The 26,797-nt window shown below is 37.4% G+C and overlaps 1 protein-coding gene across 1 annotated transcript in view; it reads left to right on the forward strand.

Annotated features, from left to right (window-relative positions):
* The window catches only part of CFAP47 (cilia and flagella associated protein 47), a 560,199-nt gene that overhangs the window by 268,708 nt on the left and 264,694 nt on the right, over positions 1 to 26,797 (forward strand). Inside the window, exons 39-41 of the mRNA XM_021080094.2 lie at positions 5,724 to 5,805; positions 6,779 to 6,904; positions 18,294 to 18,486. Of these exons, the coding sequence (XP_020935753.2) occupies positions 5,724 to 5,805; positions 6,779 to 6,904; positions 18,294 to 18,486 (401 nt within the window). The remainder of the gene's footprint in view (positions 1 to 5,723; positions 5,806 to 6,778; positions 6,905 to 18,293; positions 18,487 to 26,797) is intronic.

Genomic DNA, 26,797 nt, shown 5'->3' on the forward strand with positions numbered 1-26,797 from the left:
AATATCAACTTTCTTGATGTGTAATTTCCATGATATGAAACATAAAACAAAAGCTGAATATAAACATCATGTACTCTTCATTGAAACTGTAAAATAGGATATCACATAAGATAGAACTACCATAACTCTTACCTTCAAATTCCATTGATTTTTTTTAACTTTGGTTAAGGTTTTACTCATTTTACTTCAAGTCAATTTCATGCATATTTATTTCTTAGTTGAGATTTACTTCTGAACGTATTTTAATCCCCCTTTTTAAACTTAAACATTTCTGATTATTGCTTAAAACGTCATAAACATCACTTTTAATTGAAATGAGATACTATCGTTTATGGAACCATTCCTATTCTGGTGGACCCATTGATATTTATGTATTTGCTTACTTATTTACTTTTTAGGGCTGCACCCATGACATATGGAGTTTCCCAGTCTAGGGATTTAATCAGAGCTGTAGCCACCAGTCTACACCACAGCCACAGCAGTGCCAGATCCGAGTCACATCTGCGACGTATACCACAGTTCATGGCAACAACGGATCCTTAACCCACTGAGCGAGGCCAAGGGTCGAACCCGTAACCTCATGGTTTCTAGTTGGATTATTTCCACTGTGCCACTACAGGAACTCCTCACTGATTTTTAAATAAATTTTTCTTACACCAAAACAAGTACACTTAGGAAAACCAACTCACTCCCCTTTATTAGTAGATTTAATTCAATTTGTCATTTCACTTCTTTTATCTTTAAAAACTTTATATGCTTCCTAATTTTGCATCACCATTATGGTATCTTATTTAACGGAATTACATCTAAGCATGGAAATATTTCACAGCAACAGCATAAGAAGTGATCCTGGAACAGTGCACTAAAGTGAGTTAAAAGAGCACGACGTTTGAAACAAACAGATGCAGGCTTAAATTCTAGCTCTTTTTTACTTTTGTGTCTTTACACAAGTTACTTAGCTTATTTAAGCTCCAATTTCAATATCTATAAATTCACAGTGGTAATTCTTAAACTTATTTGATTCATAAAAAGTGTTAGAAATGACAGCTATAGATTATTATTATTGTGATAATTTATTACCTATGACTTTCATCTGCCAAAATGTTTTTTTAAATTATTCCAGTATGATATCCGTTAGTGACATGCTGAAAACTGACTTTTGTGATATTATTCCTGGAAATAGAATATTTTAAAAGTCTGTTGTACTAGAAATAAATATTTTGTGTACATAAGAATGCTAGAAAACCAGTATTTGTCAAGTGTGTCTTTATTAGGTAAAATGGGAACTTAAATTTTTATAAGGTTAAAATAGAGAATACATGACTTTTCTTTTAATTTTACCACTTACACTTAGTCCTTGGTGATTCATTCAATAAAGTAAATGCTCTAATTCCATGAGGCAAAAATTCTAATGCCATTCTTATTTTAGAAAGTTGGTTGTGCTTTTAAATCTAATGGAATACTAACTGAGAACAAAAGAAGGAAGTTTGGATACTTAAATCCTTATCATTTGTGCATTTTAAAACTCAAAGCAGTTTTCTGATAGCATCATTAAACTCTATGGTACTTAAGATCGTTGTGTTATTCTTGGGACATTATTGTTGGCACAGCTCCCAGTGGTGTTAACATTAACATGGGTGCTTTCTGTTTTGACATTTTATGGTGTGAGGTTGCAGGTATGGTAGAATGATTTTGTCATTAAAGCCAAGCTCTTCAAATTTATTGCTCTTTTATCAGTAAATACATGCCTATCAGGAAATGTTGCCTGTGATAAAATTCTTCAACATTTAGAAAGTGACAGTATGGTTAATAAAATTGGGTCATTAATCCAAGGTATGTGCATATGTTTCATCATGGAAATAAGTGTATTAAAGTTCAAAATAATCATAAATGTTATTAGCTTTCCCATTTAAATTTGATGTCCATGAGTGAGGACTTTTGTACAAGTGAAATTATATCTGTTTTATGCAGTAAATGAGAAATTATAATTTTGTAGATTAAGTTCAGAAGTTATTATCTTAGTTCATTTGGTTTTGCTTTGCTATACTCAGAGTAAACTTGGAAGCAAAATCAAATAGAAAACCTAGCATGTAAAATGTAATCGAATCAATTAGGAGAGTCAACTCTATATAAAACTACCAACCACACATAAAATCTATTGACAGAACAATTGTAAATACTGTCCTGTGGATTGATGAAGTTAGGCCTTGAGATGTATTCAAAATAGAAAGAATGAAAAAGGCCTATAGTAGGGGTGGAAAAAAAATTACCTGTTTACCTCTCTAAGTTCTTGGCTGAACCCCAAGAATAAATGACAGATTACCAGGAGAAAAAGCACACAGTTTTGATTATGTATGTAATTGTGACAGCCTCACAGAAATGAGGCTCAGAAGATTGAGGCTTGTATGCCATCCTGAACTAAGGTGGGTAGGGGTCTAATGCTTTGAAGTGCTGAATTGAGGTTGGAATTGACTGGAAAATGAGAGGAGACAATGTTTGGTAAACAAAAGTTGCCATGCCTTAGAGATAAATTTCATGGGTGAAAGAGTTCTCTCAGGTAATAGCTCCCTTCCTGGTGTAGGCCCCCTTTCTAATGTAAATTTCCTTTATAAATGTAGATTTCCTTACAAATGAGTAACTCCTACTCTGTTTTCAGAATTTCTCCTGTGTTTGCTATTTCTCAAAATAATTGGTCTGCCATTGAGGCATATTTTAGCATGGAATATTCTGCTACCCCTCACTTCATAACAGGATCTATAAAGTGCTGTTAAAGAACAAAATTTCAGCTAAGTAAATTTTAAAGATCGTACTGGCTTTCAGCAGTTCATGAATCAGGCAGCATTCAGTCTAGCAGATAGAAAGGAACTCTGAAGACGTATACAAGGCAAGAGATTTTATATGCAGAAGAGGGCAAGAACAGGAAACTGAACTGAAGCAATGAGGTGGAACAGAATACATCACCCCAAAATGTGCCACCTTGGCATGGGGATTGTTTTGAGCTGAAGGCAGTTGAGACCCAGCAGACTCATGAAAAGCTTTTTACCTCTCCCTTAACTACCTAAAAGAATTTAGATGGGGGGCCTGTACCAGGAAGAGAGCCATCAGCAGAGGTAATTTTAACATCAGAATGACTTAATCTGCCTGGCATAGCAAATATTTATTTACCATACATTTGCTCTCCCATGTTCTTAGGAATTGTTTTTCACCACCTTTGTAGCCCCTATCCCTACCCCTTCTTAGCTCAGGATAGTATGTAGGTCTCAACTGCCTGACTACCTTTGCGTCTCCATGTCTTTGTGGGGCTCCCATAGGTACATAATTAATTTTTTTTTTCCTGTTAGTCTTTCCTGTGTCAATTTGCTTATTAGACCAGCCAACAAACCTAGAAGGGGAGGAAGGAAAAGTTTTCTGCCCCTACTGCAAAAACAGCAGAGTGGTTATTCCAAGGTTACTTTCCTTTAGGAGATGGCAGGCTGATTACCTAACTGATTCCTGTCAGGTTATTCTCAGTTGGCTTGTTTAAAGTTCCATTTCTAGGAGTTCCCGTTGTGGCGCAGTGGTTAATGAATCCAACTAGGAACCATGAGGTTGCGGGTTCAATCCCTGCCCTTGCTCAGTGGGTTAAGGATCCGGCATTGCCGTGAGCTGTGGTGTAGGTCACAGATGCGGCTCGGATCCCACGTTGCTGTGGCTGTGGTGTAGGCTGGCAGCTCAGCTCCGATTAGATCCCTAGCCTGGGAACCTCCATATGCCGCGGGAGCGGCCCAAGAAATGGTAGAAAGACAATAAATAAATAAATAAATAAAATAAAGTTCCATTTCTGTCAAAGCCAAAACTGTAATTAAGTCTTGGTGACTTGCAACTCCCATTTTGTGCCTGTTGTCTTGTCTTTAACAATTCAAAAATGCATTTTTCATCCTCAATTTGTTGCCGAGGGCCTATTCTGTTGAACATAATGAAATACTCAAATTAAGGCCATGTGGTTTCCCTCTTCAAGAAACTCTGATTTTAGTGGTTCCCTAATAGTTTTCCTTAGGCTCTCACTTGCCTTTGATAGAAATGACTATTTCATCATGAGATTCTGTCTTTGTTTTGCATGTAAGAAGTATTCCAGTTTCTTCATATGTCTCTGAGCTGTCTATCTTTGTTTTACCTCTAGGATTTCAGGTTAATGGGGCATCATGTCATTGAATTCTTAAATAGGCTTTAGTCCACTCCTGCTAAGAAGTGGTATTCCATTAAAATTAGGTTTTATTTAAACCCATGGTAATTCCAGTGCAAAATAGATTCAAAAGAATAATGTAGATACAGGTGAGAAATGCGTCAAAATCAAAGAGAAGGAATAGTGTTTGCTTGCAAAACAAAGGGCATTTATGTATGCAATATGACTTTTTTTCTATTAGCCTGGACCGGCCTAGGGCTGCATGCAGCAAACTTAACAATTCTGGAACCATGCTCTCTGCTTCCACTCCCACAAGCACAAGCATGCTCTTACTCTCATCATTCATCTGTGCTTTCTTCAAGGCTTGAGCTTTCAGAATCATCTTTCTGATTTTTCTTTTCGTCCCTTGTCTATAGTTACAGGACTGCAAACTGTTGAGGGTGTTTACAGAGTTGAACACTAGATGTGGCATTCTCTGTAAAATGCTTATGGTAAATTCTCTTAAATACTTGTGGTAAGTGGAGTTCTATGCACAGTAATGAGTTAGACCTTAACACCCAAATCCTCCCTAAGAAACACTCCTTCTAGAATTGTATTAGATGTCTGTAAAGTAGTTCTGGAGGGGATGGATGTGTATATGAAGACTTAGCTTAAAAATATTTTAAGAGGACTTCTTGTCGTGGCTCAGTGGTTAACGAATCCAACCAGGAGCCATGGGTTGTGGGTTCAATCCCTGGCCTCGCTCAGTGGTTTAAGGAACCGGCATTGCCCTGAGCTGTGGTGTAGGTCGCAGACGCAGCTCAGATCTGGCATTGCTGTGGCTCTGGCCTAGGCCAGTGGCTACAGCTCCAGTTAGACCCCTAGCCTGGGAACCTCCATATGCTGTGGGTACGGCCCTAGAAAAGACAAAAAGAGAAAAAAAATTTTTTTTCAGGAAATATGATGGTGAAAAAATATAATCTAAAATATTGTAAATTATATACATATATATGCTTTTGAATGTATAAAATATTATAAATAACTGCAGGTTAAAATACTACAAGTTTATATAATCAAAGAGGCCACGATTTTTGGATGTTCTCTGGAAAAATAGGTGATGGATTGTGTTAAATTAGGGTTTTCTATATTTAAGCATATGTGGTGATAGGCATTCTGTGAACTTAAAGTGACTAATGATCTATTACATGTTATATTATATTCAAACTTTTTCCAGGTATTTTTCAGTTTTATAATGTTATGATAACAGTAAAATGGTTAGTGTCTTAACAGTAGGGGCCAAGTAATAAAACCATGTCTCTTAAGATACAAAGTTAGATGTGTATGATTATAGACACTTAGTAAGTTCCTTCTCATTATTAATTCTTCATAGCAAACATCATATGTACATTTCATTGGTAAGGGAAGCTTTAAAATTTATATAAATTTCAATTTTGAAAATTAAAATTCAATATATATGTAAATATTTGACATTGAAATAATCTCATTTAAGTTCAGGGGCAAGCGATAGATGGATCCTGAGTATTATGCTATGATAATAGGGATTTTTCTTTGTTTATTTTAGAGCTCAAGGAGCATGCATTTCTCATGTACTGCCAGAATTTCTGCTTGAACCAGAAGATTATAAGAAGTGGATTGAAATGACAGTAAGGGAATATAATTTTTAGGAATAGTCTACACAGTTATTATTGAGTGTACTGATTTTTGGCCTTTGTTAAAAGATTTTATTTTAGAATCCTTGATTTCTTATTTACGAAATATCCTAAGGATTATGCCTCTCTGGATAGCGTATATATGTGTATATGTGTTTGTGTGTGTATCTGTATCTATAGAGAGAAATGTATTTGTATTTGTCTAAGGATTTCTGTGGAGTTCCCATCCATCAGTGATTACATGGCTTTCTTAAATATATAGATAATTGCTGTTTTTAAGGGATTTAGAAATGAAGAATGGTGTGTGCTTATGTAAATATTTTCTTAAAATACATTTTTAGAGTATATATCTTCCAAAAAAATACTGGTTTTATTTCCCCACCACTTGCTGCTTCCCTTCTTCAGTTTTAGGAGAGAATAGGGAAGAATTAAGCAAGATAGCCATTGTTTTTTTCAAAGTATGTAATTCCTTTTATGGAAACCTATTAAGAAGTGGCATTGTCTTGAGAAGCCTGCAAACTCTGAGGCAGCTGTCCTTTAGCTGTGGAACTGTTACTATAGCCACCACATGACATTAGTAGAAGAGCCACGGACCTGTTCTTTGGCATTCTCCTGAGTTCCTGTGGCTTCATTTGAAGGGGGTGGCTCTTTTGGGGGTTCAGAATTCAGAATAATTTTGCATCTCATCCTCCCACTTCTGCCGCAGAGTAAGCTAGTAGGTGCATTGAATGTATAAATCTGTGATGTCAGATAGGGGCTGTGAGTTCCAGAAAGTTACCTGTGTTGATAGTTTCTGTTACTGGCACATGAGGAATTAAAGCTCTTGAAGAGTGGATATAAAAGACATATAAACATTTTACAAACAGGAAAAAACAAAAAACAAAAACATGCTAACTAAGTAGTTACAACTTTGGACTTAAGTTCACCTTACATTGTAATTAATGTCATAATTTTTTTTTTCTTAAAGTCGTCCCCTAATACCTCATCCAAGTTTTCCAGTTTACCTAAGGAAAAGCACCCTGTTATAGATATGACAGAGTTTGAAGCCTGGAGTAAACGAGCATGGACAGATGTATTCCTTCAGATATACAAGGTAATCTTTCCACTGTTTTTCGTTGCTGGATTTTTTTTTTTGATTGATTTGCATGAGTAGCGTATTAGGGTATAGGTAATGCTGCTATAAAAGAATTTTTTAAGTTTATTTTTATGTTATTTAAATTTTTTTGCTCAATGGATTTTATTACATTTATAGTTGTACAAGAATCTTCACAACCCAATTTTATGCTGTTATAAAAGATTAAAAACCCAAGGAGCTGGAGTTTCTGTTGTGGCTCAGTGGCTTAAGAACCTGACTAGTATCCAGGAAGATGCAGGTTCGATCCCTGGCCTCACTCAGTGGGTTATGGTTCTGGCATTGCCGTGAGTTGTGGTGTAAGTCAGAGATGCTGCTCAGATCAGCTCGGATCCCACATTATGGTGGCTGTGGCGTAGGCCGATAGCTACAGTTCCAATTCTACTCCTAGCCTGGGAATTTCCATATACTTCAGGCCTGGCCCTAAAAAGAAAGAAAGAAGAAAAAAAAAAAATACAGTGGCCAAAGTAGGATAAAATTATTGTTTTTCCTTCTCATGGAATTGTGGAGAAGTAAGTAGTTTAGCAATGGTGGGTGTCTCTTCCATCCTCAGTACTGGGCCTTCATTTCTGGATCAATTTCTCAGAACAAGGGAGAGCAGATAAAACAGTAGAGGACAATACCTTTTAAGGAGGTCATCACATTGCATTGGGCAGATTTTAGTCATATGCATGTGCCTAGCTTCACAGGAAGTTGAAAAATGTAGTCTCTAAAATTGGTAGGTATAGGCATATTCTAGTACCTAAAAGGAAGGATTAAAGAATAGATATTGGTGAAATTTAGGGTCTCTACCTCTAATGCATAGTAGAGTCTTTCTGTAAAGTTATTCTGGAGAGATATTGACCAGGAATTATACACCTTTAGGCCAGACCAGGTGTTGAGATTCTCCGATTTGCTTCATGTTAAATTGCATGTGTGGGTAGATTAACATAACATAAATTGCATCCTCTCATCCTATCTCTTTATTGCTTAAACAAGTACCGGTTTCAGGCTTTGGAATCATTCTCTACGTTTCCAAATATGGCACTATGGATCTTGTCCACTCAGACCAAGGGAGGCTTTTGCTCCATCCTCAAAGACTGCAGCCACAGATAGGGTGATCTTTGGGGGGGGAGGGGGTTAAAACGAGGAAGAAAAGTAGAAGCAACAATTAGTCATTCAAAGGAAAGACAAAAATAAAATCTATGGTAGTATATGAAAGACTCTTGTCACAAAATGCTGCTTAAATAAGATCTTGTTAACTTTTCACAACCAGAAATCCCCATTTTAGAAGTGAGAATGCAAAGGTTCACATGCATACATACTTTGTTCTCGAATCACCTGATTTGGGTCATGTAAAACCATCTGATGTAGGTAAAGCTTATTTTTTCCTTTTTGTTGTCTGCTGGGTCCTGGAAACCCCAGTCCCTCTTGTTGCCCTCTGATAGTCTGATCCTCTACTGCGGCCAGCCACTCAAGCCTACCCTCTGGAGAGTTCCTTGTGCTGCTTGATTCCCAGTTACTCTCCCGCCCTACCTCTTCTTCCCACATCAATGTGCCCTGTCTTTCTTGCTGGATATGTCAAGAGGAAAAATCCTGTGTTTTCTTGAGTAACTCCTAGAAGAATGTATGAGGGTATTTGTGACTCTCTTAAATTTGGGAAAAGGCAATTTTCTTCTTTTCTTTCTTAGTTCCAGGCTGCATATAATTTTGCCTACTGATAAAGAAGAGCAATTCCAAAACAGAAGAACATCTCATGTTCTAGTTTATGGTCAGGCTAGTGCTAATCTTGGTTTGTGGACTTCATTTACTCACTCATTCATTGGTTTACTTCTACATGCATTCATGTACACGTCTAGTTCATTGAACCCATCTTCCCCAAACTATAAGTCTATGACCTTGGGTACCACTATTACTTGTAAACTCAGAACTTAATAGAATGTCAGCTACATAGTGAATAGTTAACAAATATTTTTTCAGCAAATTTATTCACAACTATTATGGTCCAGCTACTATACTAGGCTCTGGGGATATAAGAATAAACTTGATATAGTCTGTCTCCTCAAGGATTTTTTGTCCTGGGGTATATAAACAACTAAATATATATAACTACAAGGAAATATGACAAATGTTATGATAAGGTAAGCCCAAAGAACTAAGAATGAATGCACATAGAAAGGAACCTAATTTTCCTGTGCCTTGGAAAAGGTTTCTAGGAAGTGGGTAAATTTAAAATGAGCCCTGAGCAATGAGGAGGATTTTACTAGGCAAAGTGGGCCATAGGTTAGAGAGAAAGATAGTGCAAATTGTGTGATGGAAGTGGTAGATGAGTTTTATTGGGAAGTAGGGGGCAATAACATTTTTCAAGACAAATAGAGTTCGATGTGGAAATGCCTGAGGTTTGATAGAGCATACTACTTTCTGAGGAATGAACACAGTATGTCTGGGGTTAAGAGGAGTGCACTCTGAGCCCTGTCAGAAATTAGGTCATGGTTGACTTCATGAGTCATAGCCAGGAATCTGGACTTAATGGATTTTAGTACAAGGTCAGTACAGAAGTCTTGGAGGGGTTTTAAACTTTAGGTTGACATAATCAGCTTTGCATTCTAGAGAAGCACTGCGGTACAGTGTGAAAACTGTTCTGGGATGTTTTTAAGTGTCTGGTGCTGGGAATGCTCATGGTAGTAGGAAAGATAAGAAAGGGGCAGCTTTCATCAATATTTGGAGTAGAACTCATTAGGACCTGATAAATGACCAGATCTTATGGAGGTGAAGGAGACAGAGAAGTCAAAGATCACAGTGGGTTTCTTGCTTGGGTGACTGATTGAAATTTGATCCCAGTCACTGAAATACAAGACAAGGGCTAATAACAGGATTTTGTTCAGGGCAGAAAGAGGGACACAGCAAAGGGCATGATAAATTCACTTTTGATCCTGCTGTATCATGGGCTGTGTGTGATTACCAGGCAGGTTGATCCTTTGGTCAGAAAAGAGATCTGAATGGCAGCACATGGTTGAGCTTCTTCACCAATTCAATGATAAAGTCATAGGCACGGATGATGGCCCAGTAGATCATCTGTAGAGCTGTGTTTCTCCATGTATTTATTATGTCTAAAGCATGGGTAGCTCTAGGTACTCTCTTAAATCAGTAGTGGATTGATAATTTCACTTAAAAAAAGCAAGCAGTATTGTTGAGGTGAGTTTTACTAATTGGAAATAGAAATGTGGTTTTCACATGAATCCCCCTAGGTTCTACTTGTCTCTTTCCTAGAGGTCATGCGTGTACTTGGGACTGCCTTTGTCAGTTCTTCTTTGCTAATAGTTTAGATAACAGGCTATAGCTTGTCTTAACCAATTTGATTTCACGCCATTTGGTTATTTTTGCTTGTTAAATTTGCATGTTTAATTGTTGCTATTTTCTTGCATTATATTCCCAATTCACAAAAATGTATCAATGGCTAAAAAGATGGGTCACCGAAGCATAAGAGAGGTGAAAACAATAACAGAAACACTTAAACTCAAAATGCTGTTCTGAATGTAAATTATAAGTAGCGCTCTTGTATGGATATAAAAGATGAAACTATGTGCTAAAAGAAGTGATTGTGATATTTTTACAAAAAAATCTGGCAAAGAAAAAAGTGATCAGAAAAAAATCTGAATAATGAGTTTAATTAAACTGTTTATTCATTGGTTCCCAGTGTATTGTCTGTCAGAAAGTTTTTTTTTTTTTAATAGTGGTAAAATTCAGTCAAATACTTTGATATTTTTAAACAAAGGACAATGATCTTTCTGGTTAATTAATAAATACATTTCCCCCAAACCAGTTCAAAATCTCTCTATAATGAAATTGAAATTATTGTTGCTAAAGGTAAACTGGACATCAGTTCCACTGAAGCATTATTCAGAATTGCATACCTCTGTAGAAGACAAACAAAAATGGTACAAGGGATTATATCCCTGAGGAGTATTTTAAATGAACTTCAATAAAATGTGATCGAGGAGAGCAAAACTGATGAAATTCTTATATAAATGGCTTTGCAGGACACCCCATAATATCACTGGAATACAGTGTGGAAAACACAGTTATTCCCACATGAGAAAGCAAATATCGAACATTTTATTTGAATATAGCCATGCATCAGGAACATAGGAACAACTCTTTGTGCATCTGTGATAAATATACAGCCACCCCTCTGTATCAGAGGGGGATTGGTTTCAGGACACCCACAGGTACCAAAACCCAAGGATGCTCCAAGTTCTTAATATACAATGGCATAGTATTTGCATATAACCTACACACATTCCCCCGTATACTGTGTCTACCGTATACTTTAAATCATCTCTATATTATTCGTCATAACTAGTATAATGTAAATGATCTGTAAATAGTTGTAAATACAGTTTAAATTCTGTGTAAATAGTTGCCAGCATGGGGAAAATTCAAGTTTTGCTTTTCGGAATTCTGAATGTTTTCTGTCTGTGATGAGTTGAATTCAACAATTTGGAACCCACAGTGTGGAACTGTTGGATACAGAGGGTTGACTGTGTGGGAGAATTCTCTAAAAGCTGCGTGTAGTGAGCCTGTTTTGATATTGCTGAAAAGGAATTGGTTTGAGGGAGAAGTTCAAGAAGATCCGAAAGCTAAGAAAGACAACTGATGCAGAACTGTAACAAAGAAGATGAGGAAGGCTGGTATCTAGTACAAGAGAAGGGAGTGCTCATCTGTTGTGGTTGTAGAGAGGGAAGAAAAGTGAGTGCACATGCAAGCACTTTAGACACGTGGTAGGGCACAGAGCTGTTCTCATTAAGATGTCATCCTTTTGTTCTTTGAAATTGAGATATGAGGGATTTTCTGAGGAAAATCAGCATATAGGCTGAGAGGGAAGGAGGTTTGATAAAGATGATGAAGAGGCCAGGAGCCATGATGGATGATAGAAGTTAGAAGGCAGGGAAACAGGGATTTCTAGGCCTGCGGGCTTCATCTTTAAATCAGGAACAGGTGTACCTTGCGTTTCCTGAAACCCCTGGCAGTGATCCCATGGGTAATGTCCTTAGGGGATGGTGTTTTAGAGCTGATATGAGATTGTTACCATGTCTTCTACCACCAGAAATCTCCCCTGTAGTCTCGGTCTCGGAGTTTTGTCTCCACTGCCTGTCTTAAGTGCAACTTGTATCCTCTCTCCCAAATATCTTACTCAGTGGTCCTCTTTAATAGCGGCTATTGGTGAACAAGTTTGAATGCTTTTAAATTTTTTTTTCTTTCTTCTTTTTTTAAAAAAAAATTTTTCTTTTTTGTAATTCTTATCCTACAGAGTCAAAGTATATTTTCTTGACAACAAATTTGTGATCTTGATAATATTTAGACTTAGATGGCAGCAAGTTTTGTTATTGTTATAGTTATACACATTTATGGTGTATTGGAGCAGTGTTTATTATGTCCTTCCACTCAGTCTGATCAGTGGAAATGGAAGTTTCTAAAAGTTAAATCTGCTCTGACTCTTGCTGATTCCTACTGAAAATAATGGTACCCTCAAATACATTTTCGAATTAAGATTTACTACAATAATTTATACAGGTCAAAACAATTCTGTGAAATTGTAACAGATTACTAAAATGAAAATTTGAGCTCATGCCATGATCATCTTCTTTTTTTATGGGGTAGTACTTCACATTTTTTTCATTGCCATTCTATTTATTCATTATGAGACTAATCATTATTTTAAAAATATTATTTTCTTTAAACATGGTCTAAAAATATAAGGACCATTTCCTGGTGGAATAACAGCTTGAATTTTAGACCAGGCAGAGACACTCAAAAATGTAGGTTGTAATAAGGCCTTACTCCTTGGAAACTTTGGAAGTTAAATTTGGCAGCATTTTAAAATTCTAATTTGTATACTTTATCTTTTTTTAATATTTTGAAATTCAGCCATTTAGTGTTGAATATCTTTCTAAATATACTTTAATTAAAGCTTGCATTGTTGTGTCGCTATTTCTAAGCACAGTAACTGGCTTTGTATTATGCACTCAGTGCATAATAATTGAATAAAGGAGTAGATATAAACCTTCTTTCCTCTTAAATAGAATATGGTTTGTGTTTAAAACATTTGTTATCACCTCAGTATCCAGTAGAGTGGTGACCACAGGAATATTTCTTCTCTAAATGGTATTCAGATGCTTGGATTATTTTTTAGCTTTTTAGTAGTTTGTTTGTTTATTCACTTGTCCTAAGATTATATCCTCTTGCTTTTTATTACTGTTGTCGATGCACCTACTTGTAGTAGTTCCTTTTCCTATTACTTGTAATATTTTTGTTGCCTAAGAAACTAGATATCCAAGCTTAGTACGTTTTTATGTAAAATAAGAGCAAATATGCACTGACAAACAGGTTTTTATAAATTAAGTGGAAGAAAGATAACTCATACACTTTGGGACGTGACAGATTATAACTCAGAATATTTACATGTGTATTATATGCTTGCTGGCTTGCCTGCATGAGGTTTTCAAAGGAAGCTGAGATCTGGATAAGTGAGTTGTTACTGCACGTGCTCTGATTTTCAGCTGTACTGTAGCACAGTAAGAACCCATAGTAGGTATGATTTTTTTTAATCTATTTTATAGCCATATTTAAGGATACACAAGTCCTTTAAATCCTTCAAGAAAAATTCCCTCCATTGGTCACAAGGACTGTGGGAAAACTCAGCTCATTGCTAACTGACTGCTGATGCCTAATTTACCCTAGTCTGTAGGCAAAAATATACTGAACTTTTATCTTTCGCACAGGTGGTCATATTGGGCCTACTCTTCTTCACCAGCAGCATGGCCTAGGGTTTGGTTTGACAAGCGACAGTGTAAAATACATTAATCTTCACATAGCAACATGTTAACTTAGCCTTAAGTATGTATTCGAGATAAGTAAAACAGAGAATGAACAATAACAGCAAAGTGGAGGGTTTATCACTCAATTCATCACGTCTAGTGTCCCACTCACTCCACACTGGAATCAGAAGTGTCCACAGAGATGAAACCTGCTGGGCACGGACCATTTATTTCAGGGAACTCTTCAGTCTGAAGTCCTTTCAGGTTTCTAGTCATGCAGCACCTCAGGGTGATGCGTGTGGGCCTCTTCAAGATGATTTTTTGGAACAAATCAAAGTATCTAAATTATCGAAGAAAATGGAGAGTTTTTCTTTGGCCAATGAAAAGATGAACATTATCTCTTTTCTGTGTCAATTGCCACAATAGATTAAAATAACAATTTTAAAAATCTGTCATTGAAAAACAGTGAACCACATGAAATAGCGAAAGTCATGTGGAACTGGAAGTGCATATGACAGTGGTTGGATAGTGCTCAATACCTGTAATGAAATACTGTGATAGTGCGATTTGTAATAAGAAATATCAGTTTGGTCTTCATTCTCATTTCTGGCACAGAGCTCCTAAAACCCTTGGAATTTATTAAGTGGTGAGAGTAATAAAGGTATATTTTGTTATGTTAATGAGGTGACTTTTGGACAGTCGCTAGATCCCCTAAGGATGGGAGCTGGTCACCAGAGGAACCAACCATGGAATTAGACGGTTCAAACTTTCATACCCACCCCCTGACTTCCTAGGAGGGAAGAGGGGATGGAGATTGAATCAGTTGCCAGTGGCCAGTGATTTAATCTGTCATGCCTATGTAATGAAGCCTCCATGAATCCCCCAAAAGGACAGGATTTGGAGAGCTTCTGGGTTGGTGAACACATGGAGAATGGGGAGAATGGTGAGCCCAGAGAGGGCATGGGAGCTCTCTTTCCCACAAACTTTACACTAAACATCTCCTCTACCATCTGGCTGTTTGTGAATCATAACCTTTTCTAATAAGCTTGTGATCTAGTAAGCAAAATGTTTCTCTGAGGTGCTCTAACAAATTAATCGAACTCAAGGAGAAGTTTGTGGGAACCTCTGATTTATAGCTAGTTTGTCAGAAGTGAAAGCAGCATCCTCAGTTCAGCTGGCATCTGAATTGAGTTGCCAAGGAGGGGAGTCATTGGAACTCCAATGGATAGCTGGAAGGTCAGAAGCATAGGTAACAGCCTCGGCTCATCATTGGTATTAGAAGTGATGGAGGAGCAGTCTGTAGGACTAAGCCCTTAACCTGTGGAATCTGATGCTGTCTCCTGGTAGATAGGGTCAGGATCAAGTTGAAATGTAGACACCTACTGGTGTCTAAGAATTGCTTATTTGTGTGGAAAACTCTGCCTTTCCACATGCTGAAAGTGAGTACAGAACCCCAAAGATATGTCATTAGCAATTTTGTCATTTTTGTTTTGGGTCTTTAAAATACTTCGTGTGGACTGAACGTTAAGCAGAAAATGGTAACACTTGCACATAGAGGATTTGGGTTTTCTTGTGATGGAGTCTTAGATTCTGTATGTATTATTCTTCATTTCATTGTTCTTGGAGTTTATCCTTAGAGTCTTTTACAAAAATTAGCATTTTGTGGCAGAGTGAAAACTAACAGGTCTTTCACTGCCAGTAGTTTGAGAAGCAAAGCTGTAGAACTAAGTACAAAGGGTGGTAACTCTTCTTGTGTTAAAGTTGTTGCCTGAATTGAAATGTAGAGACAGATTTTTGGGTAAAGGAGAGAAAAATAGCTTTATTGCTTTGCCAGGCAAAGGAGGGTCACAGCAGGCCAATGCCCTGAAGACCGTGCCTCCCCCATTAGAAAGAATTGTGAGGAGCTTTATGGTGAAAAGGAGAAAAACAGGTTTTTCAGATAGGAATCAGGATTGGGACAAAGATGCATTCTTCTTTCTTTGGGGGGGGATCTTAGTCATCAAAGCTGGAGACAGGAGATCTCGGTATGATCATGACAGTGGTCTTCTGGGTTATTGCCTAGAATAACAGTACTTGCGAAAAGGGCATATTGATCAGAGATTAGAACAAACTAGGAAAGTTCCTGAAAAACATCACATGCTAATAATCTTTAACCCATAGGCAGTTAGGCCCAGGATGCCTAATCATTAGCTTCCGGGTGATTGTGTTTAGGATGCAATTAAGTCAGAGAGAAGGGCAAGGAAGGACTCTAAGCTGTTCAGTTTTAAACCATTCATTTCTAGGAGAAGCATAAAGAATATAACTTTTCTCTTAGGTGTATAACATGCCTGTATTATTACGTATATTCCTTGAAAAGGAACCAGGATCCTGCCCCAAGGCTATATTGTTGCTTGACCTTTCCTCCCTTCCCTGATCAGCAACTGTCTGAACCTGTCCCTAGGAACTCAGGGAGGGTCATGGTGACTGAATGAGGCCCATTTCCTAAGAACAAGAAATGGGGGACACAGAAAGGCTTTTGCGCCCAGGAGTGCGCTCGGTTTCAAGGGTCACACCCATCCTCCAAGTGGGTCCATCATTAAATCCATATTCGTAGTCAGGGGTCATTTGTAAATCTTGTCTCATTTGTTCTGTACTGTAACCAAAATACTCTGACTCTTTCATTGAGACAGTCTTGCTGCATGGATGTAGGTTCCGGAAGGGATGAACAGCTTGTGACCTAACACTTTGCTAGCAGAGCAGCACTTTTGAATAGCTCTCTGCTGTGCTATACTAGTGATCACACACAGGTTTCTTTACTTAATCTTAGTGTTGCTTAATTATTTTTATGATCATAGCTTCGTGATCGAATATGTGGTGCATATATAGTGAATTGTAATGTAAAGGTACCAAATTTTATGATACAGGGTAAAAATATGCCAAATTACAAAACTGTATATATTTTTGTCATCTTAAAAACAGACTTCTCAAATAAACATCATGATTAAAATGACTTGTGATTTGATAACGTATTACTTTTCTTTTATTGTCTTTTGTCTTTTTAGGGCCACTCTAATGGTATATGGAAGTTCCCAGGCAAAGGGTTGAATCGGAGCTGTAGCTGCCAGCCTGCACCACAGCTCACAGCAACGCCGGATCCTTAACCCACTGAGCGAGACTAGGGATCGAACCTGCGTCCTTATGGGTACCAGTCAGTATCCATAAGGATACCACTGAGCCACGACAGGAACTCCAACTTATTACTTTAATCTTTTAAATTTTGTATTTATAAGTTACCTAAACTGGCAAATAAAGGCATTTGAAAGTCTTGTATTTTTAATGAAATAACTTGGGAAAAAAACTGTCCTCAAATGAGTTAATTTTTTAGTTAGGTAACGTGATATTGTGATTTATAATTCTTATATGTTTGGTCTTCAAACACAGTCCCTAGCTTGCAGTTCCCAAAACTTTATGAGATTTCCTGGGTGAAAAGAGCAATGGGAGAATCTTTTGTTATAATATTTGGTCTCTTGTCCTCAGTTCCTGAAATGCCTTCAGAGCCATAAAGGTGAAGTGGATGCTTTCTTATTCATAACAAACCCATTTCCACCACAACTAGGATTATGGTAACGAGGTGACTTTGGCGAGCACTAAGGATGGGGGCTGCCAGGGGAAGCAATCATGTGGTTAGAGGATTGGAACTTTCAGTCTCAACCCATGATATCCTGGGAGGGGAGAGGGGCTGGAGGTTGAATCAGTCCCCAATATCCAATTATTTAATTAATTATGCCTATGTACTGAAGCCCTCATAAAACCCAAAAGGAGAGAGTTCAGGGAGCTTTCAGCCAGAATGCTGAAACCCATTCTGGGACCAAACTCCAAGAAGAGAGAAGTTCCTTTGTTTGGGACCTCACCCTGTGTATCTCTTCATCTGGCTGTTGATTCCTATCTTTTAATATTCTTCATAATATACCAGTAATCTCATGAGTAAAAGGGTTTCCTGATTCCTGTGAGCTACTCTTAACAAATTAATTGAACACAAGGAAGGGTTGTTGGAACCTGCAACAGATAGCCTATTGTTCACAAGCCCAGGTAGCAACCTGAGCTTCCGATTGACATCTGAAGTGGAGGACAATCTTGTGGGACAGAGCTCTTAACCAGTGCAATTTAGTGCTACTTCTGTGGAGATAGTATCCGAATTGAGTTGAACTGTAGGACTTCCAGCTGGTGCTGGATAACTGCTTGGTGGTGCAGGGAACCTTCCCCCTACCCCTGGACATGCATTTTGGAAATTGGTGACCAAAACCCCTAGGTCATAAGCTTCTTTTTGTAACTTACCTAAAATAGTTACTTACAGACTAGATGCTATAGAAGCAAGAAGTTGGGAATTTACAATGAGCATTAAGGGATCACCTGATGTGTTCTTTTATTCTTACATGAATTTAATTAACCAGAAAGTACTGATGCCTTGGTTTGTTTATCTACCTGTGATTTTAAAAATTTACTCTTTAAATACTAATTTTTATTTTGCCATTCAGATTTAGTAAAGCTCTTTCTCTCTTTTATCCAAATTTCAGGTTCTGGTACTATCCAGGGTTGCACCATATAGCACCAAAAATCTGCCCCCTATACATATGCATAATTCACCAAAAATTAATCCTTGTTTTGCATCCAGCAACATATATTCCAATCCTGAAAGGATTCTGCTTAGTTGGATGAACACAAATTATGAGAATACCCGACACGTTATTTGGAAAAACTGTCACAAAGGTGAGTAATGTTTCTCTTTAATTTCTCACAAATTGTAGTGTGACAACATAGAAGGAGCCATAGAACCAAACCCAGAATCCATGGCTTCTAGACCTGACTATAGCATTTACCCTGTTCTACAAATAGGACAAGATCAGTTACCTTACATGTGTCGGGGGGCAGTGTTTCCCCGCTCCACCTGCCTTGAGTTCTTGTGGATGCTCTCATCATAAAATTAACACAAGAAAGATTAACAGGAGTGAAACAAATTTTAACCATGTGCACGTAAGTTTCATAGAAACGGTACCCAAGAAGCAGTCAAAGCAGGCAGCTTTTATACTTTTTAGACAAATAAACAATAAATTTGTGAGGAATTGATAGGACAAAGAAACTTGGGCTTTGAGCACTTAAATAGTGAAGAATCTAAGCAGAATTTGGGCTTGGAGTAGGCAATTAAAGAAGTAACAAGGTTGGTTTACACAGGCTTCTCTGCCCCAATTCCCTGTTCCTAGCGATAAGGGCATCCTTCTACCTCCAGATGCAGGGAGAGCACCTTTCACAAGAGAGATGTATTTCCTGCTTTCAGGGAGACAGGAGGGTCAAAGTGCCCCTCTTGCATTGGCAGTGTCTTAAGGAACTGGAATTCACAATAATCAATATGCCATTGAGGCACATTTGGGGGCAGCCTGCCCTGGGCCCCAACACATGTAAAATGGAAATAATAAAAGATGCTTCTTCAGTTTGTTTTGAGGAATAAATGATAAAAAGTATGTAGATAAGCTCCAGAAGTGAAAGATCACCTTGATAACACTGCTGGCATTTGCAGCTCTGTGAGGTATTAAATTTAGGTGTCACTGTTGAAACCTCGTAATTAGTTGAGATCAAGTGATAATTGACTAGAAAACATTTTACGTGTCATTGTGACTGTCATGGTGGAAATCACTGTGATAATGCTTCATGAACATTTTTTTGGGGAGTGGGTCATATTAGGTCCATATACCAAGGCCAAGACAAGTGGGTGATCGTAGGTATACCTGCTCCAGTGTTCAGGTGGGCACTCCCTTGCTCTGCTCCTGAGGAATGAGGCTTTATAAGTTTCTACCATAAGAGCTCTACGTTCTTTGAAAAAGTTTCAATTCACTGGTGTAGTTGTGCATGTTTTTCTTCATCAGAAACATTGATTGTAGTGAGAAGAGCACACGTGTATGTGGGTTGTTTCTTTGGCTTCCATTCAGCTCCCCTCTTCCAAGTACATAACAACCTGCTGTGTTCAGAATAGGCTTTATTTTATTTGTTATATAGAACCCTTAGAGTTTAAACTTTAGAAGTTAGGGGATGATTAAGAGTGTGATTTAAAATGAGACTTTGAGTTGCAGTTGCTCTTAACTTAAAGGCATGACTTTAGTAAACAGAGTGACATCAAGATTGAAAGAGATATACTGATGTACTGGTATACTGGTATTAGAGAACAGTAAACATGGAATATTTCATTACCTTCCATTTGACATGCTGGTAATAGTATGTCAGAACAATTTGCCTTGAAACTACAATTTAATAAGATTCACATCTTATAAACATGTGTTTGGCCTATTCAGAAATGTAAAAAGCAAGGTGTAAATAAGTAGTTTGATTACTGAGGAGTAACACTTTAACCAGAGCATTATAAAATATGTACATATATTAGAAATTAATAAGTTCAATTGTTATAAAATTATTACGGTTCTCTTTTTACTACCAGAATGGTTTGTGCAAGCTAATTTCAAGGAGTTTGCTGCATTTTTTAGAATAATGCATTATGGGCACTGTCCTATTTGTTGCTTTTTAAAATACTAAATGCCTTTGCAGAGCCCTTGCACTTCCTATCCCCTCTGCTTGGAGCTTTATTTCCCTGCCTATCTTCATGATTCCTATTCCCACTTCACTCAAGACCCTGCTTACATAGCACATTATTTGAGAAGCTTTCCCAATTCCCTCTCTAAAATAGCATATCCTTCAGTCCTCTTCTTTCTGGCTCTATTTTTCTCAATAATGTCTATAACCCCAGTAATGTGTATACTCGTCGTCCTTCTGTAGAATGTTTGCTTCTTAACAGGAACAATGTCTTGTGTTTTGTTGTTAGCAGCCATAGTCTCAGAAGAGTGTCTGGAAAGTAACAGATACCAAATATTGTTTGAGTAAATAAATGAATGAAAAGAATGAGTGAATAAAGGGACACATTCAGGTGTTGTATATTTCTCTACCCTAGTCCAAACACTTGAATATCTATTGGCTTACTAGTTCGTACTTTCCGGTACCAATTCAGGGATCAGGTTGAATGGCTGAAGTGGAAGGAGGCACTTGACATGTTCAGTATGGACCTGGGTACAGGTCTACAGGGTTAATAACAGTGGCGGTCCCTGAGGATAAGCTTAGGATTTCATTTAGATGAATTTGAATGGAGAAAAAGTTATACCCGGCGCCCCATATTTTTACCTTCCAACATAGACACTTACTCTGCTAAGCCCCACTACATTGGTAAAGTCTCACCATGCCTACATCTTGGCACATTGGTGCTGTGGAAGATAGACGGATAGGGCTATACCTCGAACCTTTTGATTAAGAAACTCTGAGGGTGACGCTCAGCCATCGGCTTTAGTAAACTGTCTGTATGATTCTGATGCATTCTGAAGTATGAAACAATTAGGCTGTAGTATCAAAAAAAATTTATATTAGTGCTTTTAAATTGTTCATAGAATGGTATTTATTCACCAATTATATATTTTTAAAAAAGAAATCCCTTCGTTAAACAACAATTCCTTTGATGTAATAATGGCTGAGAGTTTCCCCAAATTAATGTCAGATATCACACCATAGATCCCGGAAGCTCAGAGAATACCAAGTGGGGTAAATGCCCCCAAAACTTTATACCCTGGCATATTATATTTCAAACTGTAGAAAATTAAAAATAAAGAAAAAAATCTTGAAAGAAATCAAAGTAGCAAAACCGCTTACCTACAGAGATCAAAGATTAGAATTATATCCAGCACCTCAGAAATCATGCATTCAGGAAGAGATTAGAGTGATAAAGTGTTGATAAGGGGAAAAAAATGACCTAGAATTTTATACTCTGTGAAATTATCCTTCAGTAGTGAGGGAGAATGGAGATCCCATCATGGCTCAGCAGAAACGAATCTGCCGAGTATCCATGAGGATGCAGGTTCTATCCCTGGCCTCACTCAGTGGGTTAAGGATCTGGCGTTGCCGTGCACTGTGGTGTAGGTTGCAGATGTAGCTCGGATCTGGCGTTGTGTGGCTGTGGTGTAGGCCAGCAGCTGCAGCTTCTATTTGACCTCTAGCCTGGGAACCTCCATATGCCATGGGTGTGGCCCTGAAAAGCCCCCCACAAAAAAAAAATTTGTGAAGGAGAAACCATTACAGAGAATAGATAGTGGGCCTTGCTTATGTATTTTTTTGGTTAACTGATTAGTTGGTAGCTTAAGGGCCAGTCTGTCCTTCACCAGCCTGATGGGGCAACAGACATAATTTTTATTAGTTTATGGATTTCTCAGAAATTTGTGAGAGTTTAGCAGTGGAACCAACATGACGGGTTGTTTGCATGTTATATATCTGCTGAGGTCTTTTTATCAGCATTTCCAGTTAAGTTAGGGAAGGTCTGATACATTTCTGTTATTAGAATTTTTAAGAGTTTTTTTATTCAGTTTATTTAAACAAAACAAGATGAAAAATAGTTCATCCATTTATTTCACCCCTGTACCCCCTACCTCTTGTAACCACCAGTCTGTTTTCTGTATCTGTGAGCTTGCTTTTTGTTGTTGTTGTTTTAATTTCTACATATAAGAGAGATCAGATGGTGTTTGTCTTTCTCTGTCTGACATATTTTACTTAGCATAATGTCCTGAGGGTCCATCCATGTTGTCGCAAATGGAAAGATTTCACTCTTTATATGGCTGAATAGTATTCCATTGTGTGTGTGTGTACGCATACATGTGCATGCCACATCTTCTTTATCCATTCATTTACTTATGGGCATTTAGGTTGTTTCCATGCTTTGGCTATTATAAATAATGCTACAGTGAACAAGGGGTGCATATATCTTTTTAAATTAGTGTCTTTCTTTTCTTCAGATAAATACCCATAAGTGGGATTGCTGGATTATGTGGTAGCTGTATCTTTGATTTTTTGAGGAACCTCCATACTGTTTTCCATCATGGTTGCACCAATTTACATTTCCACTGATAGTGCGCTTAGTGCTCAAGGCTTCCCTTTTCTCCACATACTTGTCAATGCATGTTACTTCTTGTCTTTTTGATAATAGCCATTCCAACAGCTATGAGGCCATATCTCACTGTGATTTTGATTTGTGATTTTGATTTGCATTTCCCTGGTGATTAATGATGCCGAGCATCTTTACTGTACCTCCTGGCCATAAGTATGCTTTCTTTGGAAACATTTCTATTTAAATCTTCTGCCCATTCTTCAAGTGGATTATTTGTTTGTTTCCATGAAGTTATATGGGTTTTAAAAAAGTGTTTTGATATTAGCCCCTTACATGATTTGCATTTGTTTTCTCCCATTCAGTAGGTTGCCTTTTCATTTTGTTGATGATTTCCTTTGCTGCACTCTATCATTAGAATTTATTTGTATTGATTGAACTGGGAAAGACAAATAAGAGAGCTGTCTTCTTGCTACAGGAAGGCATATTGGAAAGCAGCAAGTAGGAAATTTGAAATAAATTGGCCTAGAGTCCCAGCCATTTGATATGCTTTGAGCATATCACAACTGTGTTTTAAGACTTCATTCTTTTGGCCTTGGAGAATCATGAGAGATAGCTAAGCTGATGCCTGCTATGCTAAAACAGGCATTTGGTCTGACAGCAGCAAGTCCATGCATTCATGTGCACCACAGCTTCAGGCTTTTGAGTAGCATACTTGATTTTAGCACTGAGGGAAGATGGAGATGTCTTAACTGTGAACTTGCTATGAATTTGCCCAAGAGTACACAGTACCAGACAGTCATTCAAAGTTTGGGAAAATTTCTCTTGCTAACTACACATAGTTTCTGGGAGCCACTGTTTAAAAAAAAAAAAAAAGATAACTTTCCTGCTTTTGAAAATTCCTAGCATGTGAGGATTTGTTCTAAGTGTTGATAAAGTCAAAAAACGTTTTCCATGTGAGAAGTGGACACCTGTCTCATGTATATAGGAGACGTTTTTACCCGGAGGTACGTTTGCTCTTATATACTCATCCTTCTATTCCCAGTAATGCTTTATATTGTAAAGCACTTTTATCATTAACACTTTAGTTAATGTTTTTCACTGATGAATCGTTTTTCACACTTTAGTGACTTTTCTTCAGAGGATCATGCTGCTGATAAAGTATGTCCGTGTCAGTCCTCTGAACCCTTTACTTCACTTGCTGCATTTGACTGCTACTGAAAAGTTATTATCTGATAATCACTTGGTGATTTTGAAAACAGCAACAGCCATTTTGTAACATAAAGTTTAATTTCTGATAGGACTAGAGACTCTCATTTTACTACACTTTTAACAAGATCCCCAAATTGGAGCATTTTTCCCCCCCAGTATATTGTTCTTATTTATTTATTTATTTATTTATTTATTTATTTATTTATTCATTTTTTCCCGCTGTACAGCAAGGGGATCAAGTTATCCTTACATGTATACATTTTTCCCCCACCCTTTGTTCTGTTGCAATATGAGTATCTAGACATAGTTCTCAATGCTACTCAGCAGGATCTCCTTGTAAATCTATTCTAAGTTGTGTCTGATAAGCCCAAGCTCCCAATCCCTCCCACTCCCTCCCTCTCCCATTGGGCAGCCACAAGTCTATTCTCCAAGTCCATGATTTTCTCTTCTGTGGAGATGTTCATTTGTGCTGGATATTAGATTCCAGTTAAAAGTGATATCATATGGTATTTTTCTTTGTCTTTCTAACTCATTTCACTCAGTATGAGATTCTCTAGTTCCATCCATGTTGCTGCAAAAGGCATTATGTCATTCTTTTTTATGGCTGAGTAGTATTCCATTGTGTATATATACCACATCTTCCGCATAAATTGGAGCATTTTGAACTGTTTTCAAAGGAGCTTTGTTCTACAAAATAATGTCTTATTTAACTCATGCTTTTTCAACATTTTTTTCATGAAGTAACAATTCTAGTTCTTATGAATGAAAAATACTGTTTTTTATTCTCTTTAGTAGAACAGAGTTATGTTTGGCAACATTTATCTTTTATTTTATATACCATCTAAAGGTGCCCTGATTTCATTTGTTGTGTAATAATTTGTTAAACAATATTCACTACATGTTTGGGAGATTGTATTGGCCTTTTAATAATGCTGTCTCTTCTTAAAACTAATGTGATGTTAAGGTCTTAATTTTGTATGCATTGATTGTTTCAAATGTGTCTAATTTTTAACTTCATTAAACCAGAAAGCAGACATTATTTACAAAGAACTTTGTTTTTTCCAGAAGATCCAAATCAATCTGGTAATGTTTCACCTTTAATATTTATCATCACTGTTGCAAGATTGAAATGCACACAGACAATAGAAATACCATCATCTGACATTTTAGTGTTATATCTAGAATGTTTTATTTGGGGAATGTCAGTCAATATATAGAATTCATGATTAATGTGAAGCTCAGCACTAAATTCAGAGAAATGCCAAGCAGTCAAACAGATGTGAGAACAGAAAGTTAAGCCATTCTCAATTGATTAGCAGTTTGGTTCAGTAAGTCAGGGCAAACCAAAGCAATAACCATGTGTTTGGGAAAATGGAGGGTGTAAAAATTGCGCCACAGCTAGATGACATTCTTTCTCTCTCTTTCATGTTTATACCTACTCAAAGTTATTGCCTTTCAGCAAGAGACCATTATTTACTTGAATAAAGCCCTTTTCTTTTAATTTTTTTATTATAGTTGATATGATGTTCTATCAATTTCTGCTGTACAGCAAAGTGACCCAGTTATACATATATATATATACATTCTTTTTTTCATATTATCTTCCATCATGTTCCATCACAAGGGATTAGATATAGTTCCCTGTGCTATACAGCAGGGCCTCATTGCTTATCCACTCCAGATGCAATAGTTTGCCTCTACTAACTCCAAACTCCCAGTCCATTCCACTCCCTCCCCCTTGGCAACCACAAGTCTGTTCTCTATGTCCATGAATTTGTTTCAAACAAAGTCCTTTTAATGTTCATTGCAACCAGAGAGACCACACATCATGGAGAACCATGGGTATCTCACAGTAAGGGATATTATGAAGGATTTCTGTATTGTCTGGGTTAACTGGGAAAGGTTCAAAGCATAGAGGAGCGGAATTTGCCACCCCAAAATGTGTCTCTTTGGAATATTATTTTAAGTAGGTTGGCTATTTTCTAAGGAACAGAAGACATGGGAAAAATTCTAAAAACCAAGAAGGTGTTATACTTTTGTAAGAAACATTTACATTTGTAAGGGAAATCTCCCTTTGCGTGATTTTTGCCCTGTCTGTACCAGAAGGAGGAAGATTACCAAATTTCTAGAAGCTTATCAATGGAAAAAACTTAAATATGCATAAAAACCATGTCTTTGTTTACTGTGCTTTTCTTGGTTACCTCCCAAGACTGACTCACCCCACCCTCAACATCCTCTTTTGTCTTTGGCTCAGGATGCTATTTAAGGTGAGAATTTCACCCATTTTGGTGAGTTACTCAGTTTTCTGGGTCTCTCCCATATACACACACACAAGTTAACTTTTGTTAGATTTTCTCCTGATAATCTGTGTCGTGTCAATTTAATTCTTAGGCGAGTCAGAAGAACCTAGAAGGATAGAAGAAAATTTCTACCTGCCCAACAAAGGAAACAGGGATTTGCCTTGACTGTATGTTGTCAAGGACAGTGGTACTCCTGTTATTGAGTAACTTAGTAAATCTTATCTAGTGGAAAAAGACTGCAGTGAGGGTAATTCTTTAATTGGTAAAGAAGCAGTGGTCACTCATATTAGCCAGGACAGGGGGATGTTTGGTGTTTTGCAACTTAGACAATGAGCTTTTTTTGTTCTGTGCTTAGGCGAGGTTGTGAAATGCTCTTGTTTTGTCTCACTTCATCACAGTCACTAAGTGACCTTGTATGCCACTGGTGTTCTGTGAGGAGACTTTTTATGTCCAGTAAGAGAATAACATGACCTCGCTGTGAGTATCAGGTCAGCTCCTACCAGTACCAAAGCCTAGCCTAGTTGATACTGGGCAAGCTCTCACATTTCTGGGGCTGTTCTCTCTTTCACCAAAATCACCATATAGAATATATGAAGAATTATGCTTG

Source organism: Sus scrofa, chromosome X, assembly GCF_054392235.1.
Source record: "Sus scrofa isolate SSC_HxYL_T2T_F1_AM1 chromosome X, Sscrofa_HxYL_maternal_Yorkshire_Landrace_v2.0, whole genome shotgun sequence".
Taxonomy (NCBI): domain Eukaryota; kingdom Metazoa; phylum Chordata; class Mammalia; order Artiodactyla; family Suidae; genus Sus; species Sus scrofa.